At 37.5% G+C, this 19,093-nt stretch overlaps 3 protein-coding genes across 4 annotated transcripts; 1 reads left to right on the top strand and 2 right to left on the bottom strand.

Moving 5' to 3' along the window:
• The first annotated feature begins 677 nt into the window (after nucleotides 1-677).
• Nucleotides 678-3,502, top strand: si:dkey-182i3.11 (insulin-like growth factor-binding protein complex acid labile subunit). The gene is made up of 2 exons (XM_056263390.1): nucleotides 678-778; nucleotides 1,176-3,502. Exon 2 carries the CDS (start codon nucleotides 1,200-1,202, stop codon nucleotides 3,237-3,239), a length of 2,040 nt encoding a protein of 679 aa, XP_056119365.1. The 5' UTR covers nucleotides 678-778; nucleotides 1,176-1,199; the 3' UTR covers nucleotides 3,240-3,502.
• Nucleotides 3,503-5,039: 1,537 nt separating this feature from the next.
• Nucleotides 5,040-8,815, bottom strand: si:dkey-182i3.10 (gastrula zinc finger protein XlCGF57.1). Its single transcript, XM_056263391.1, has 4 exons — nucleotides 8,563-8,815; nucleotides 7,933-8,155; nucleotides 7,782-7,846; nucleotides 5,040-6,360 (listed from the first exon to the last, which is right to left on the bottom strand). The coding sequence occupies exons 1-4, from the start codon at nucleotides 8,713-8,715 to the stop codon at nucleotides 5,107-5,109; spliced, it is 1,695 nt and encodes a 564-aa protein (XP_056119366.1). The 5' UTR covers nucleotides 8,716-8,815; the 3' UTR covers nucleotides 5,040-5,106.
• Nucleotides 8,816-12,458: 3,643 nt separating this feature from the next.
• On the bottom strand, nucleotides 12,459-18,110 carry LOC130096746 (zinc finger protein 93-like). 2 transcript variants are annotated; one of them, XR_008808222.1, is made up of 4 exons: nucleotides 17,824-18,110; nucleotides 17,234-17,426; nucleotides 16,868-17,134; nucleotides 12,459-14,042 (listed from the first exon to the last, which is right to left on the bottom strand). XR_008808222.1 is itself a non-coding variant. In XM_056263389.1 (2 exons), the coding sequence occupies exons 1-2, from the start codon at nucleotides 16,917-16,919 to the stop codon at nucleotides 12,598-12,600; spliced, it is 1,497 nt and encodes a 498-aa protein (XP_056119364.1). In that variant the 5' UTR covers nucleotides 16,920-16,980; the 3' UTR covers nucleotides 12,459-12,597. The 2 variants fall into 2 exon arrangements, 1 of the variants encoding a protein (XP_056119364.1); XM_056263389.1 differs by lacking the exons at nucleotides 17,234-17,426; nucleotides 17,824-18,110 and having other exon boundaries at nucleotides 16,868-16,980.
• Between the last annotated feature and the right edge of the window lie 983 nt (nucleotides 18,111-19,093).

Genomic DNA, 19,093 nt, shown 5'->3' with positions numbered 1-19,093 from the left:
CCAAGAAACCTGGTGTCCTCATGATTTCTATTCTTTCCAACAGCAAAGCACTTGAATAAGAGAAGCTTGTAATCACGTTACGACTTCAGAAATTGGAAGTAGGAAATTTCTGATTGCACATGAAGACAGCTTTATTCCTAATTTCCCTAGGAATCCAGAAAATTCACTCACCCAATTATAGATGGAGTCATACATCTGCAGCTTACGTGCATGAAAGTGGCACGTTGATACAGTGAACTGAAAGTGAACTAGTTGATACAGGAAATCAGCAGCCTAATAAAGAGGTTGACTGCCAAAAAGTATTTTATGTATTTTGAAAATACAAAAATTCTAAGATTAAATGCATTTCAATACAAAATACATTTGATTTTTTTCATCTGCTTGTAAGCAGGACTCTATTACTATACCCTAACTGATGATCTAGAGCACAACTGTTTTATATAAACATAAGCATAACAGTGTTAACTAAATACTTGATATAAACATTTATATGGAGTAATTCATTAAAAACTAGCAGCAACTGTCACTGCTCATATGGTTTTGAATTGAATTTTTTATTTGTTGGGTTTCCCCAAGCTGTGGTGAGATTTTAGTTGCGTCCATGTGGTTAAGATGAAATGTTTTTTTTTTTTCAAGTATCGCATGTGACATCAGAGATAGGATCTTTTAAGCTCAGTTGTTCTGCTGACAGGTCTTTTTTTCACCTTATGCTATTGTAATACGGGGCATTTTACATCTTTCACAACCATTCTGTTTTGCAGGTCAACTCTTTCTGCAGGTAAGTGCGTCTATGCATTAAGAGCAACTTAAAAGAAACATCAAAGTTGCTGATGATATATATATATATATATATATATATATATATATATGGGACATCAAGTTGATAGATTTGTGACATTTATATGTGTTCCCATTCAACATTTTTATAATTCGATTTTGCAATATGATACATGATTGATAATTTCTAAAATGAATACAAAATTAGCTAATTGATAGCTGAGAATGGATATTCTGCTATTTTATTTAATTAAAATGTTGCATCTCAGCAAAAAAAGCATTAAATACTTTCATTCTGTCTCATAACTTGCTATCAGTTGTTTAAAATGAAAGTGAGAACATTTGAATACATGCCCGGTTTCACATAGTGTCACAATGTAACTTGTGGTTTTCTTTAGGTCTTGCAGATCACATCATTAAACATGTTTTGGCCCTTGTCAGTGATTCTGGCTCTTACCTCAGTGGTTGATGCCTGTCCAATACCATGTAAATGTGAAGATTTTGACATTATAATATGCTCAAGCCAGAAACTTCTGGAGGTCCCTTATCTGCCTCAGGGTACCAGGCAATTATATGCCACAAATAACATGATTGAAGCTCTCCCAAATGAAGGTTTGGAAGAATTGTTGGTTCTCGACCTCACCAAGAATGTCTTCAATATGTCACTGAATACCAACTGGCAGAACATGAGCAGACTTTCAAAGCTATTTCTGAGTGAAAATGGACTGAGTACATTAGGACCAAGACAATTTCATGGGTTGCTGAACCTCCAAGTGTTGGATCTCAGTGACAATTGCATTAAAACTCTTCCTCAGATGTTTCTATATGGTCTGACCAAGCTTCAAATCCTCTATTTGAATATGAACGAGATATTTAGTTTATCTGATGGGGTCCTGGAGGGAGCTCCTGCCCTTATGGACCTTCAACTGAGAAATAACATGATCGAGATGATCGAGGTGGATGTATTTGAGAACTGCACCCATCTAGCTAAACTCTATCTGTCAATAAACAACCTAAAAAATGTAGGCAATGGGAGTTTTAAGGGTGCCATAAGGCTACAGCATCTCGATCTTAGTCGAAATGGACTAGATGCCATACCTACCAGTGTCCTTCAGGATACATCAAACCTCAGTAGCCTCTATCTTCAAAAAAATTCCATAACTTCAATTCCTGAGGACATTTTCACTAAGGTTCCAGCACTGAGGCATTTGGATATGAGTCATAATGCTCTTGTTTCTATGTCTGACGGTTCCCTCAGAGGTCTTTCCCAGTTGGGCGCATTGGATTTGAGTTTCAACAAGTTAGGGACACTTACGCCACATGTGTTTCAAGACTTGGGGAAGCTTGAGAACCTTAATTTGTATCACAACAATCTGATGTCCCTTCCGAACATCGTGTTTAACAACTTAAGCAGGGTAACTGAGCTCCTGCTGGACAACAATAATATTTCTGCTATTCCACTAGACCTATTTTACCCACTTTCAGCATTGCACGATCTACAATTGGACAACAATCGCATTTCGGAGCTCCACTCACACACGTTTATGAAGCTGAGGAAGCTTAAGCATCTCGATCTTAGCAACAACACCCTTGTGAAGATTCCCAAGTACCTCTTCAGAAGGAAACATCATCTGAGGGATCTCAATATGGAAAACAATCATATCCACTCCATTCCAGAGTTGTCCTTTAAAGGTTTAGTCAGACTACGGACTCTGAAACTCAGCAACAACCACCTGGCAAGACTATTTACAGAGCTACTGACTAGCCTTAGTCATTTACGGGAGTTATGGCTGAACAACAACCAGATTGAAACCATCCCTATTGGATTTTTCACAGGTCTTATGGACCTGAGGGTTCTAGATATGTCCAACAATAAGTTGCATTTCATCTCCTCCGATATCTTCAAAGATCTGTTCAAACTGAAAGAGCTGGATCTGAGCTTTAATACTCTCAAAAAGCTTCCAGATGACATCTTCACATCTTTGAGAAATCTCACATTACTCCACCTGCAAAACAACCAGCTGACACACTTGCCCACCAAAGTGTTTTCTGCTCTAGCCAAGTTGGACGAGCTCCATTTGGACAGAAACCATCTCCAGCATATTCATCCAGCACAGTTTCAAGGCTTAGTGAATTTACGTGAACTCGATATTAAATTTAATCAACTGCGCTCATTGGAAAATGGGACTCTGATGCCTTTAGGAAACCGAACACTTATCCATCTTGACGGGAATCCATGGGATTGCTCTTGTGTGTCCATTCTGTATCTAAGTAAGTGGTTTAACAATAATACTCAGTTGGTAAAACCTACACCCATGTGCTCTTCTGGCCAGAATCTCTCCTACCCAGCTCTTTTCCCATCATCGTTATCAAAGCATTGCACAAGTTCAGCCTGTTTCTCTTTAAATATGGAGAAACTGATGGCTCTCCTTTTTTTCTTTCAGGGTTTGCTTTTCTTATGAAATTGCTGTGCTATGCTAAACGACCATATGTGTGGTTAAAGTGTTGAGAAAAGAAACCACCACAGCTTGTGTGCAAAGGATTAATGCTTTTAACATATCTGAAATGCAAATGTTCATCAGAGAACATGACTATATTCCATAAAACACTGAAAATGTTATGTATCGGAGATTTAATGTTTTACATTATTATTCCATAAAATAAACTGCTATGCTGAATACTTGCAGCCTATTCTCAGAGTGTGTGACAAGACAAAGCGTTTAAAGAGGCCACATGCTGATGCTGCAAGAGGGGATTTCCATTTACTCATTTCAGAACCCAGATAATCATATTCTTATGCACTCACTCATCTGGGTGTTTTTAAGAACTACATCTCAAGGCAAAGATGTACAACCGGCTGTAAACTGTGGTTGTTTGTCTGAAAAACTAGGTTGGATCAGATTTGTCTGCATAAATTTTTTTCTGTTTCTTCATTTTATTGGCCCAGGCTTGTCAATAAAAATTGTTCTAATGATGACAAGAAACTTACAACTAGGATATGAACTCATATTTATGGATCCATTAGATTATTTTGTAACTTCTGTACATCTGACAAATGTTTTGTCTGTTTAGACTACCCCTTTTTCATAATAAAAATCACTGTAGTTTAAGAAACAGAAATAATGTTCAAGTTACAAGTAATAATGTAACTTAGGTAGAGGCTGGCTATAATGGAAGATGAAGTCTATTCAGGAAGGGTGGAAGATAATGAAATCCATTGAAACATCTATATCTAAATTATATTTGACTATTGTTTTGTTTTTAAGTTTCTCAGTGTGGAAAAAAAATTGATTGGAATAATTAAACATCTAGGAAATTAATATAGAGAAAGTCAGAATATCCACTACCAATAATATTTTGACTTTTGTGTGACCAAGTCAGTTTTATTAATACATTACTGCCTTGACTAATATTCAAGCATCTAAATTCAAAATTAAGATGGGTCAAACACAGCACTGTTGTTGTTACAATCCATGCAACCAACTATAACCAAGACACATGATATTGTAGACTATATTTTATTATGTAAATAAATCAATTTAATAAATTAAAATATAGCACTATATGCATGTTGCTCACATCCTTAAGCTTGTTCTTAGATTGAATTTGAAAAAAAGAAAAAGAAAAGAAACACCGTTTCTGTAATTGGATGTTCTGATTAGATCAGAACAAGATCACAATCTTATCACAGTTATTTTTCACATTGGTTTTTGAGACTATTTTATGTTATGGAGAAGCAAAGCCAATCTAATTTCCATGTTTAAAAAATATAGTCCTACAAGGTAACAAAGATTAAAGAAAGCGTTTTAAAATTTTTTTTAAATGTAAAACAAAAATGTAAAAAACATTACCCACCTTTATAAGCATAGACGAAAAAAGACTAGATCACTAGATAATCTGATGACTGATTTATTTGTTGATTTATAACAAAGAGCTTTACAGTTTATTTCACATTAATTTGAAGATTAATTCTACATTAAACAGAATTTGAGGGAAATAGTGTACTGAAATATTTATCAAGCTGACAAACTGAAGACAAATTAACAAAGCACACAGATCCCTGTTAAAACACAAATAATCCTGTTAGTTAGTTTACCCAAAAATATCAATTCTGTCATCGATTACACACCCTCATGTTGTTCCAAACCTGTATGATTTTTGATCTTTCTGTGGAACACAAAATAAGTTATTTTGAGAAATGTTTTTTATTTGTTAATTGGGGTCCAAAGGGGGGTGTTTGAAAAAAAGAGAAAGAAAAAAAGAAAGAAAGCTATATCAAGAGTAAACAAGGACAAAATGTTCATTTTTGAGTGAATGATCCATTTAAATCTATATACATTTATGGCACCTCAAATTTCTTAGATAAGCAAAACTCTTCCCACACTTGTCACACATGTATTGCTTTTCCCCAGTGTGAATGTGCATGTGAGCTTTGAGCGAATTTGACTGGTTAAATTCCCGCCCGCACGTGGCACATCTGAACGGCTTTTCTCCGGTGTGTATGCGCTGATGTCGACGGAGATTTCCCAATGTGCAAAAACCTTTTCCACACACGTCGCAATTAAAAGGTCTTTCGCCGGTATGCAAGGTCAGGTGAGCTTTTAGGCAATTATGCTGCCGAAATGTCTTCCCGCACACGGAGCAGCTATAGGGCTTCTCTCCCGTATGAATCCTCTCATGAGTTTTCACGCCAGCAACACTCTTAAAGGACTTTCCACACACACAACAGCTGTATTTGGTAGCGACGGTGTGTTGATGGTGATGGTGAGATTTCAAGGAGTTAATAGAGTCGAGGGTCTCTTCACACACGTTACAGACGACCGGAAACTGTCCCGCATGAATAGTGAGATGCGTTTTTAAGGCGTTTGTGCAACCCAAAACCACCCCACATACAACGCAGCCATGTCCGGTTTGTCCCGTTTGCTGTCCCTCATGAAGCCGGAGCATCCACTTCTGGACAAAGCCCTGACCGCACAATTTGCATTTGTGCGGTTTCTCGCCGGTGTGAGTTAGTTTGTGCGCCTTTAGCGAATCGAGCTGATTGAAACTTCGCCCGCACGTCTGGCAGGTGAACGGCTTCTCGCCTGTATGGATTCTCTGGTGCCGAAGTAGATTGTTTCGAAAGTGGAAGTTCTTCTCACATACGTCACATTTATGCAGCTTCTCTCCCGAATGCACGACCAGATGCTTCCTGAGACAGTAAGCTTGATGAAAAGACTTCCCACAAACTTTACACATAAAAGTCTTGTCTTCGTTATGAATCCTCTGGTGATACATCAGCTGTTTATGTTCGGTGAAGGTCTTGCCACAATGACTGCAAGCATAAGGGCTCTTGTCAGTATGAAGCTGGTAGTGTACATCCAAATTGCCTTTACTGCCAAAACGCCTTCCACACTGCGAGCAGCTGAAGGTTTTCTCTCCCGCCGCATGAATGACCCGATGAGCTCTCAACAGAACGAGTGAGTCAAATTTCCTTCTACAGTGTTTACAGCTGAACGATTTGTCTTTCTTACGACATCTCAGCCGAGCACGTCTGCTTTGTAAGATGCTCAAAGCTCTGGCTTCTTCCTCATCATCACTGTCCTGCAACACCACAAACAGAGAATGGTTGCTATTTTCTGAACAATCTGCTGACTTCTCATCCTTAATGATCACGGTCTTCTGTTTTTTTAATGGGCTTTTCAAAACAGAAAAACAAAAACATGAATGAAATGTATTATTGCGGTATACACTACCGTTCAAAAGTTTGGTAAAACATTTATGTTTTGTAAGATTTTGATTTTCAAAATTTAAATTATTCCTGTAATGGCAAAGCTGAATTATTGGCAGCCATTATTCCAGTCTTCAGTGTCACATAATCCTTCAGAAATTATTCTAATATGCTGATTTGGTGCTTAAAAAACATTTCTTATTATTATCAATGTGGAAAATAGCTTAATATTTTTGTGGAAACCGTGATACAATTTTTCAGGTTTCTTTGATGAAAAGAAAGTTAAAAAGAACAGCATTTATTTGAAATAGAAATCTCAATAGTATCACTTTTGATCAATTTAAACGGGTCATTAACTGAGAAATAAAATTTTCCTTGAGGTTTTGACATATAAGAGGTCATTATATTACAAGAATACCCTGAAAGTTTCAGAACTGAAAACTTCCTTGTTAGTCCAAAATCAGCTTTTATTGTTACCAGGCCCAGCGAACGACTCGTCCTGGAATGTGCCTCTTTATGATGTAATAAGGTTGTGAAAGTCCGCCTCTGCAGAAGAAAATCAACTTAGGCCCCGCCCACTGGCGTTAGTGAGATGAGGAAGAGAGAAGTGCACAGGGTCACTCACTGGACTAAAAATAACATAACCTCCAAAGGATCCTAATGCTAGGAAAGTGGATATTTATTTTCAACATTGTGAATGTCTCAGTTGAACATTATTCTCTTATTATCTTTGGTAAATCAGTCCACAAACTCCGCGCAGGTTTTGCAGACTTTTACGATCTGGACTTGACAGTATTGCCACAACATGTAATTAACCATGTTCATTCTAATGCCTGATGAACATTTCTGATGTTCTTTGTCCTGTCAATAAATCAAACCAGTGACTAAAAGGTCAACTTCACATTGTTTCTCATAGTAGTAGGGTGTAAATAATCTGTTATTTAAACTGATTGAATTATATCTAGAAAGCGATCAAAGAATTCCGCTCCGCTTACAATAGCTGTAGCTGTCAATCAAACAGCGCGCGCTGGAGCTGTCAATCAAACAGCACGTGTTTATAAGTGACTGAGTTCTGGACTCACGCCAAAAATTCCGTAATAATCAACGATTATTTTAACGACATTATAAGTGCACCCCAGGAAACTTTATGAAACAATAAAACAATGCAGTTCATGACCCCTTTAATATATCATTGTTTAATAAAAGTATAATAATTTCTTTAAAAAAAATGTATAAAGAGATTTTTTACTTTCAGAACCCAACGGTTGTGATCTATTATGTGTGAATAACTTACTGTTCTCACATGCTCAGTGTCTATGATCTCCTCCTCCCAGCTCACAATGATTTTCTCTGTAGAGACTGCAGTGGCACAAAGGATCATAAATCTATAAGATTTGCTCTGAGAAGCATAGTGGTGTGAATGCAGCATAAGTAATGAATCTCACCTAGAGTAAGCTGGTCACTGGACTGACTACTGAGGAGAGCACTGTCGGTTAGATTAGTCTCTCCCTGTAGAGTCTTCTGCCGTTTCTCAACTTGCTTTAGTGTTGTTTTCAAGCTGTCCTCTGCACTCTGAGTCGTTTCAAGATTCTGAAGTGCAGAGAAAAGCTGGCATATTTTCTCCACAGCTTCCTTTGCGTTATGTTCTAACACAAAGTTCAGATGGGTCTAAAATATAGAAACAAATAAATTATAAACTAGCCTAAATTAAGCTGTCATTCATTAAGGGAGCAAAAATATTTGCTGGATTTTTTTCTTCTTCATACAACATGGATAACAGGTTTGAATGGTTAAGATGAGATCAATCAAGAAGAATTAAGAATGCAATCAAGACTACAATTGGTGAACAAACTGAGAATCTGGAAAGAGATTATTTATTCTAAATTGTGTTACTATGGTGCCACAATATCAACGACTGGACATTTTATCATTTTTTCTGACCAATTTATCTGTGACACCTTTGATTTATTGCCATATCTAATTAAATCATGCAGGTTGTGATATATGGTTTAAAAACAAACGTAGCAACTAGTAAGCAAACATTCAGTTATTTCGCAAACTTTTTGCTCACTTACTGTAAAGTCCAGCGTGACAGACTCGTTTGCTGTAGTTTCTGTCAGTGGAGGTAACGTTATTCCTGATAAGTCCACGAATGTAGTCATTTCTTTTACCGTGTCCTTTACAAGCGTCTCCAAAACAGAGACAACCTCAGACTCCAACAACGACATTTTCTCCTGCTGTTGTTTTGGTGACAGATATTATAATTTCAATAAGGCCACTAGAATCTTCGTTTCCTGTTCTCTTCTCTTGTATTAAACAGCGTTGCGGTTGTGCTCACTGCTGCCACTCATTGGACTGGAGTTTACTTGCAGCACTGCGAAAATTCATTTCAATTGTGTGTGTGTGTGTGTGTGTGTGTGTATGTGAATGTATACACACAATACATATATGTATAATATGTGAATATAATAATATATACACACATTAAATAAACAACCTTTTATGTTAGATGTGATTAATCATGATTAATCGAATCCGTTCCCCCACTCCCATTATGAGAGGTGTTGATGTAGTGGGTTAAAAAAAGGCTGATTCAATTTTTTGTGTGGATGGAGCTTAACTGCCGTATGTTTAAAGAATAATTTTTGCCTTTTATTATGATAGGACAGTATGGGATCAAGAAAATTCCACGAGTCAGGACTTGAACTCGGGTCGCCCAAAGCCCAACAGTGCTAAATGTCAGTGCACTGACCATTTGGCTATCAGGGACAATTAACTAACAAGAGTTTGATGAATATTTGAACCTCTTTGTGTAAGCAACATGGGGGGAACAGAATCTGACGGCAAACAAACCCGCTGTCAGAATCCTTTCCCCCACTATGAGAGATGTTGATGTGGTGGCTTAAAAAAAGTCTGATTACATTTTTTGTGTGGATGGAGCTTAACTGCCATCAATTTAAAGAATCATTTTGGGAGATTTTTCCTTTTATTATGATAGGACAGTATGGGATCAAGAAAATTCCACGAGTCAGGACTTGAACTCGGGTCGCCCAAAGCCCAACAGTGCTAAATGTCAGTGCACTGACCACTTGGCTATCAGGGACAATTAAACAACAACAGTTTGATGAGTATTTGAACCTCACAAATAAATGTGACGACACCAACACCGACAAAAAACGTGAATTTGACATGGTTACATGAGACTCACCAACAGCGGTTACACAAACAAGACAAGATACAATGGAAACAATAAGGGCTATTTATAGACCAAGACTAAAGACTAACAAGAAACACATGTGAACAATCAAGACGATCAACCAATAAGAATATGGTGGGCGATATGGCAAAAATATAATATCACGATTTTATCATGATTCTTTTGCATGTAGGTTTTAATATTTTGCAAGTGACTGAGTATTCCAGCCAAACTAATAAAAACAAAGCCTTACAAGGTAACAACAAATAAAAAAAGATTGGCAGACATTCAGGCCAAAGTGGTGAAGATAAAAAGATAAAAGATAAGAACAAAGATACACATTACATATTTACAACATACAAATGAAATCAACAGTGCTTTATTTTTCAGCTACAGTAGGTGTATTTAAACGATTCAAGAAAGAAATAAAATTAACAAAATAAAACACTACATACTTCACTGTATAAATTATACATTGATACTTATGAAAGCTAGCTACTATTAAAATTCTCAGACCAGTGAGTGATTTTCTTTGTTTTTTTGTTGTTTTATTAACATTAAAGGGATAGTTCCCCCAAAAATGAAAATAATTATATTATAATTTAATTTACTCTCTCAAGTTGGTTTAAACCCACATAAGTTTCCCAGTGGCATCCATAGCCTATATATTTTCCTACTATGGAAGTCAATGGGGACCAGCAACTGTTTGGTTAGCCACATTCTTTAAAATATCTTATTTTGTGTTCAGCACAAGAAAGAAATTACAGGTTTGGAACAACATTAGAGTGAGAAAAGTTAGGACAGAATTAAACATTTTGGGGAAACTAAGTAACTGACAAGCGGCAGCCTGTTTACTGTTTGGCTACTGAGTAAGCATTTTAATATATAGCCTATGACACGCACCCGATTTTCGCTCAAATCTTTGCCTTCACTTTAGACATAACCAACTGTGTTTATGTAAAACTTGTGTGTTTTTGACAGTATTAACCCAATAAGACTCGAAAGATAACTTAGTCCAGTAAACAGGGCAGGCGCTGTTTGACAGGCTTTAAAGGGATAGTTCACTTTGAAATTAATTTTTGGTATGTTTTAGCTTACCTTAAGGGCATCCAAGATGTAGGTGTCTTTGTTTCCGCAGTAGTTTCAATTTTGATATTTTTAGGTCAAACCGTTCTTGTCTGTCAGTCATATAATGCAGGTCTATGGTCACCACCTCAAAGAGCATGCACAGAGAAGTCCAAATTAAACATGACTTAATGACTCGTAAATGTTAGTACACATTGATGGCCTGAGACACGAAACGAGCGGTTTGTGTGAGAAAACAAACAGTATTTATATTGTTTTTACCTCTTGTAACGCACAGCCACGTCTGTGATCTGTGATCTGAGGGCGCGGGCGCTTCGGTCTGTGCGTTACAAGAGGTAAAAACGATATAAATACTGTTCGTTTTATCACACAAACTGCTCGTTTCGTGTCTCAGGCCATCAATGTGTTTGTGTACTTACATTTACGAGTCATTAAATCATGTTTAATTTGGACTTCTCTGTGCATGCTCTTTGAGGTGGTGACCATAGACCTGCATTATATGACTGACAGACAAGAACGGTTTGACCTAAAAATATCAAAATTGAAACTACTGCGGAAACAAAGACACCTACATCTTGGATGCCCTTAAGGTAAGCTAAAACATACCAAAAATTAATTTCAAAGTGAACTATCCTTCAAGTGCATGGGCTTTGGGTCGGGTGTATGCGCTCAGAAAAGCCCACGTTAGAACAGAACGGCGCATCAGCAGACGAATTAAATGTTTAACCGGCAAGGCTTTAAAGCACATGCAAATAATGAACTTTTGTGAATTGCAGTATCCCGTGTGTGTAACTTGACCTCTGCGTTAACATGTGATGTGACAGATAGGCCCTGTCCCAAATGGCGCACTTCATGTGGACTTTCGGTCTCGTGGACTTAAATTGCGCGTGCTTGCCGAGTCTACGAGTCCGTAGGCCGTCCCATTTAGCATTTTAACGCTGTGAAGTGTGCTCAGCAGCGCCCCCTTTGTACCCTTGAAGCGGTCTTCCGCGAAGCCCGCATAGATGCAGGCTCCACGCACTTTAACTACCCAGGAATCCTTGCGAAAGGCCAATCAGACAACGGATGGGAGGAGATTTCGCTCACGGATAATTGTTAACATCGCTGAGAAGAAAATATTTAAGTGTAATTATCATTACAGTTTTTATGACAAGTTTATACAAACATTATGATCATCGACCAGTGGTTGATGTCTCAAACATAGGCTAATAATAACGAGCTGAATAATACGATCGCATTATGATTCATTAAATAAATAGAACAGAATGTCAGGGCTTTACTGAGTCATATGTAAACACAACAACAATAGGCAGCATATTTCCCCGAACATGTAGCTCCTGTCCATAACAACAATCAGACCGTCTTCCTGTTTCCGGCGTGAAGATCGAGTCTGTCCCAAAAATACCTCTCAATGCGCCCTCGCGCTAAGGGCCCTATAGGTCTGCACTACATAACGTCACCGAAGTGTGGACTCTGAGGAAGTCCACAAGTCCGGAGTGTGCCATTTGGGACAGGGCCTATGTTGGGACGGACGCGCCAGAACTGGAAAGATACTACAATATTTTTTTCAAAAGCAGATCGTGGAGACATTTTAATAGTCCATGATCAAAAATCGTGATATTGCACACCCCTACCACTATGTCAGAATATATAGATGATAAAACGGACCTAAAATTACAAGGAAAAACCTTTTATTTTTTGATAAATAAATACAGTCAAGCATTTCTTGTAATTTCCACAAAATTATTTATAATCCTACATAGAATCCAGGGACCTGTAGGTAGACATTACTCAATTTAGTCATTTCAGGTCAGAAAGCTGAAATCATTTAAAGTGGAGCGCATTTGTGATCTTTGAAATTTCTCTGATAGGCGAAACTTTTCCAACACTTGGTGCATGTGTACGGCTTGTTGCCAGTGTGAACGTGCATGTGTGCCTTCAAATTGTTGGGCTGTGTGAAACTCTTCAAACAAATTTCACAGGTAAACGGCTTTTCCCCGGTGTGCACAAGCCTGTGTCTTTTCAAATTGGCCGATAAATGAAACGCCTTCCCACATGTTTCACACTTGTGAGGTTTTTCACCGGTATGAGTGCGCATGTGCATCTTCAGAGAGCTTGACAGCTTGAATCTCTTCCCACACAATACGCATTTGTGAGGTCTTTCTCCTGAATGCAGAAACATATGAGTTTTATATGAAGCCCTCAGAGAAAAATCCTTACCGCAGATCTCGCACTTGAAAGGTTTCTCCCCCGTGTGAAGCTGCTGGTGCATCCGGAGGGAATGTACGCTGCTGTACTTCCTGTCACATAACGTGCACGTAAACGGTTTGCTGTTGTCCGAATGCAGCAGCAGGTGAGTTTTCAATGCGTAGGCGGAGCTCAGGAACTTCCCACACACGTCGCAGCGATGAGCGTTGCTCTTATCTCCCGGATTTCCAATTTGATTGTGTGTTAGAATATGGTTCCTTAGGGCATAATTATACTGGAATGTTTTCCCACACATTTCACACATAAATCGCTTCTCTCCATGGACTCGCATGTGGCCTTTGAGAGTGCTTCTCTGATTGAATCTTCTGCCGCACACCTCGCAGACGTACGGCTTGTCGCCGGTGTGAACGAGAATGTGGCGTTTCAGAGTCCCGGAAAGCGCAAAACTTTTCCCGCAGATGTCGCACGTGTGCGGCCTCTCGCCCGTGTGCACACGAAGGTGGTGTTTCAAAAGTTTATGGTACTTGAAGGTCTTATTGCAATGGCTGCACTTTATCGGCCTGTCACTGGAATGAATTCTCTTGTGGTAGTTTAACGTGCCAATCAGGGAGAAACACTTCCCACAGGTGTCGCATCTGTATGGTTTTTCGCCCGTGTGCACCCTTTGGTGCATGTATAAACTTCTTTTGATTGTGAATCCCTGTCCGCATATTTCACAGGTAAATGGTTTGACTTCCGCATGGACCAGTTCATGCGCTGCGAGATCCCTGAAGCTCTTTCCGCACGTACTGCAGGGGAATTTCTTCTTCTCGAACTTCTGCAAGTGTTTGCGAAGGTGAGTCTCTAGCGCTCTCAGCAGTGTGAACTTCTTCCCACACTTTTCACAATTGTGCGGCCTCACAATTGAATGCACACGTTTGTGCTGCACAAGAGAAAGCATCTTTGGAAAGACCTTTCCGCACTGCTCACATACAAAAGAATCTTTGTCCTGTGGCTTTTCAGGTTGCACGGTTGATGTCTGCAACACGCCTTCCTGATCTTCAGACCAGCCCACATCATCAGCAGCTGGCAAAATGAAAAACAACATTACATCAACATCAATCATAGTCTATTCATATATTCACAGTTTAGCAAAAAATAAAATCACAGTGAAGCAAAATTTATTTTTTATTTTTATTTTTTTTATTACGACAACAAAAAACATAAAGGTCTCATACATAGACAATAACATGTAAACATGAAAATAACATACATAAGCGTGTGTGTGTGTGTGTGTGTGTGCATGTATTACTGGGTGTGCAAGTGGAAATAACTTAACAGAAGAAAATCTTACAGATACAACAGACATGATAAAAATTAACTAAATAGTAATAATAGTAATAATAATAATAAAAATAATAAAATTTAAAAAAAAAAAAAAATAAAAAAAAAAAAAATGAAAAAGAATTAAGGCTAATATGATAAAAAAAAAAAAAGATGTCTCTGAAATTTCTTCAACTTATTTTATTTCAGTTACTTGCCATTCAATCTAATATTTCTAATATTTACATCTTGATTTCAGCTTGTATTTTTCAGCTTTATTTTAATTAACAAAATACATTCTTAAAAGTTTTAGTTAAAGGTAGAGTAGGCAATTTCAGAGAGGCTAGTAATAGCAAGCTAGCTTTGAGATCCCATAAGATCCCACCCTCCCTTCAGAGCGTCTCGAAAGCCACTGCTGTTTTTCTTGCGCAGCTCTGTGACTGTCTGTCTACAACTCTGTATAGCCTTACAAAACGTGTTGACGACATGTGACAGGTATGCGAAAGTATGGAAATACATATGCTGACAGGCAGGTAGGACATCCTATCATAGCATTCGGACTGAATGCAATGATTGGACAAAATGTTTTGTTCCTGAGACTTCCACAGAAGATATATGTACATGTGTTAATATTTAGACCACTTCTATTATTGATTGCTATCAGGATTGCTGTGCTGTATGTATTTATTTGTACCTGGGGACTGCAGATGTAAATTAGCCTAAGGCTAACTCTGGTGTAATGCATCAAATGTTTACATTTATGTTAGGGGTGCTCCGATCAGGATTTTTGGGGCCGATCACCGATCGCCGATTACTGGAAGCTGTATCACCCGATACCGATACCGATCACCGATTACAGGGTCTATTTGAAGACTTCTTTTTATCATGTAGCATTACTTATTAAACTATATTTAACAACATGTACAATTAAGTATTACATTTAAGAGAAGACAATGCATAATGAATTGACACTTGTGTATTTATTTGCAAGCAACATGTATTAACATAGCAGCTTGGTTATTGGGAGCAGCTTAGGGCTTGACATACAACTTTCCTGTAGAATATAAAATAAAATGAATAAAAGACAGAACATCTGATTCTTTAAATTTAGCTTTAGACTACTTTAAACATTATTTTGACTATAGCCTTTTTTTGTTGCTGTTTTTAGTTTAGAGTCAGTCAGCCATCAGTTTTTCTAATACACTTAAAGGACCACAGGTAGTAAAGTGCACAGCAACAAAAAAAAATAAAAAAATAAAAAATAAAAATAACTTCCATATCTGTATCTATAACTTTGCTTTTTTCTGGGATGCTTCGTCAGATTTTGTGGGCATTTAGAGAGGAAGAGAGAGGTAGACAAACCTTTTTGTGTGTGTGTGTGTGTGTGTGTGTGTGTGTGTGTGTGTGAAGAACCCTTGCAAAATTATTTTAAACAGATTAAGAAAGCCACCACTACTGGTCATATCTATGTTTAGATTGATTTTTTTAGATCCAGTGAAGTCTGTCCCACCATGTACCTAATATAAATAAATAAAACATCTTCAGTTAACTAGCAGATCATTCATTTAGTTCGCTATTAAATAAGAAATCTAGCGCTAAAATGTTTTTGAACTCAAGCTGCGCGCTCGTTGCCGCGGCGATCAGTTGCATGGATACAGTGCTCTGTGCCTCGCGCAGGCTTCACTCGGATGCGCGCTTCAATCTATCGCCATTGCGGACTCTGTCTATTCATTCCGGTGTAATCACAAAATAAAACACAAACGTATCCTTGCTTGATATAACTGTAACCGCTGATGAACATATTCAGTTTTGATGAGAGAAAATATGTACGAGTGATTTGACGGACGCACGGGGGTTGGATACATTTTTGTCATTGGTTGTTGCGTTAAATCTTACCCAGATACAATAGTGCTATTTTCTGATTGGCTATTGTGTAGCTCGACGAACAACACCAGAGGAAACGCGCTTGATTCATGCCGGTTCCACAGTGAGAGCGGCGCGGCCAGAGTTTTGGCCGCTGCGGCATATTAAATATATTACAAATAGTTTTTCAGCGTGAGAAATACAATGTGTGGCGGGAGAGCGTGACAAAAGACCGAAATGAGTGACTGTCACGCTCAATGCTTGACACTTGAGAGCCCTGTTGTAGAATAGAATTGCCAGACCGGTGAAGCTATTTTTACCAGTAAAAAAATTGTCTCGCGAGTTTTGCGTCATCTGATCGGCTTTTCTGGATCGGCCTTTATAGAGACCGCCGATCACACATCCCAAAGCAATTATCGGCCGATTATGATCGGCGACCGATCAATCGGAGCACCCTTAATTTATGTTATTAATTGCACATGGTCCCTTTTAAATAAAAAATCAAATCAATCAATGTGAAGAGAGTATCAAACTCATTAAAAACGCATTAAAAAAATTGCCTACCCTACCTTTAACAATAACAACACTGACATGCATACACTAATAATCAATGTAAGTGGTGGGTGATGTAAAACAGCAGCAGTAATGATTTAGATGTTCTTGACACAATGAATGATTGCAAATAGTAAAGAGGCTGAGTAATAAGTGAAGGTTGGGACTCTTACCGTCACTGATGAATATTGTCTGAATGGCTTCTTCTGCTCTTTCCGCCACCATAAGACACTGGCTTGCATTACCGTCCTGTTCATGTTATAATTCACATTACATGTAAATGTTTAAATCAACATTTAACACCCTGTAAGTTATTTCCTTAAAATAAATTTCTCTTTAAAACTGCACAGTATTATTATTCACCTCAATGCTTGAAGGTTGCTGGTGAGACGTTGCTGCCAACTCATTCAGAGGACTCATTGAGAAAGGTATAGCATCTCCTGTAAGAGAGGAACACAAAACAAAAATGACCACAAATACTAAAGATAGAGTGCTACATCTGCAAGTCTCTAGAGTGGCCTGATATTGAAATCAAGTACCCTGAAACTCCTGGTTTAGGATACATGTTGTTCCACTGAGGTCACTACCCATCTGAGATGAAGGCTTCCTTATGTCATCTCGGCCATTCAAACACATTTGTGCTGGAACTGGTGCAACAGATGAACAGTATCTGAAGAGACTGCAAATCTTCTGCACTGCTTCTTTGGCAAACCTCTCCATTATGGAATTAAGCTGTATTGAAATGAGAAAAATACAATAATTATAAATATAAAACCTTTGAAATTATACGTAAATTGTAAATACAACAAAGGAAAATGGAGTTTTCATAGTCAACAAAAAAAAAGCATTATGATACAACAATTTAAAATGTAATATTATAGAAACAGCAAATATCTAATATAACTAAATATAGGTTTATGAGCTTTAGAGGAGACATGCTAAGAATAAAGAGTCAGTCATAAACCTTAGTATGGCCAATTTCATGTTTAAAACACAATAGACAATAGAAAATCCTGTATGAATAAGTTAATTACCCAGGCTGTAAACAAAAGGAGGATTCTTTCACTATTTTAATAAACAATCAATTAAAACCATACACGGTTAAAGTTCTAATAACAGACTTTCATACCATATTAATCTGAGTATCGTTTGATTTGATGGTGAGATGAGATTCATCGTAGCTGCATGTAAAAGTCTTTCGTATCTCCAGCTTAGCAGTGTCCGTCAGTAATGACATAACCAGAGTGGTTTGACTCTGAAAAAGCTCATACCGGGCCATAGTGACCACAGTTAAGAGACGTGCAGTAAATCCAACTCAGTTTGTGTTTGACAGCTTGCCAGAATCATTCATAAAATCCTGAACTCCCTAGAAAAGTTGCACTGGGCAATAAAGTACTTCCTCTTTGTTTTAAAATAAAAGTTCCCGAATGCTTGCCATTCGCCATAAAATTTGGTTATGATTAACAAACAAAACACAAGGCTTATAAACTTGATCCTAAAAATAAGACCCATTATTGACCTCAGTCAATACAAAATATATCTCAGAATAATATACTTCAGAAAGAGGTAAGACATTTTTCGAAATAAAAGTCTCTGAACGCCATTCAAAGGATGCATGCTCCAACTTAGCTAATTACAAAATAAAATAAAATCCTAATTAAATTTTTCTTTAAATATTTTGTGTTGGTTTAATAACAAGTGTTCCCTCAGATATCATTTTTAATAACAAAGAGCAATGAACACTTTTGACCATTACCTTTTCTGTAATTTGTGATGACTGGATAATGATTTTTAAAAATACTTATATCAGATTCGTAGAGGAATCATTCCTATTTTTTTCAATATTCATTGAAAAGCATAAATCTATAACATTATTCGCAAGCATCTTCACAAGACCAGTGATGAAATCATTAATATCAGAGCTTACTTGAAACATTTAGATTCATTTAAAAATGTTTATAGCGTTTAAGATTTTATTATTTTCAGCGACTTTCACAGACTTGGAAGTTGGAACACACAATTTCCTCAATTTAAAATTTCCAAGTTTTTCATATGCCAACATTTACATAATTATTATTACTCTGTGAAGGTACCCTGATATTATGCATAAAATCACTTGATATAGGTACATATGATTGAAAATGTAACATAAAAATTGACAACAGATTGTTCAGCATGTTTTAATTTAATGTTTTCACAATGGAAACATTTGGCTAGGAAAATTACAACATTTCCACCACATCTTTTTCACACAGGTTTGCATTTGTGATCATTGAAATGTATATACATAATTCTTCCCACACTTCTGGCATGTGTAGGGTTTCACTCCAGTATGAATTTGCATATGTGCTTTAACATGGTCGGGTTCTCCCCACAAACCTTACAACTGAACGTCTTCT

Source organism: Rhinichthys klamathensis, unplaced genomic scaffold (assembly GCF_029890125.1).
Source record: "Rhinichthys klamathensis goyatoka isolate OS25496 unplaced genomic scaffold, OSU_Roscu_1.1 h1tg000206l_1, whole genome shotgun sequence".
In the NCBI taxonomy this organism is placed as follows: Eukaryota; Metazoa; Chordata; class Actinopteri; order Cypriniformes; family Leuciscidae; genus Rhinichthys; species Rhinichthys klamathensis.
This window is presented reverse-complemented; position numbering and strand designations above follow the sequence as displayed.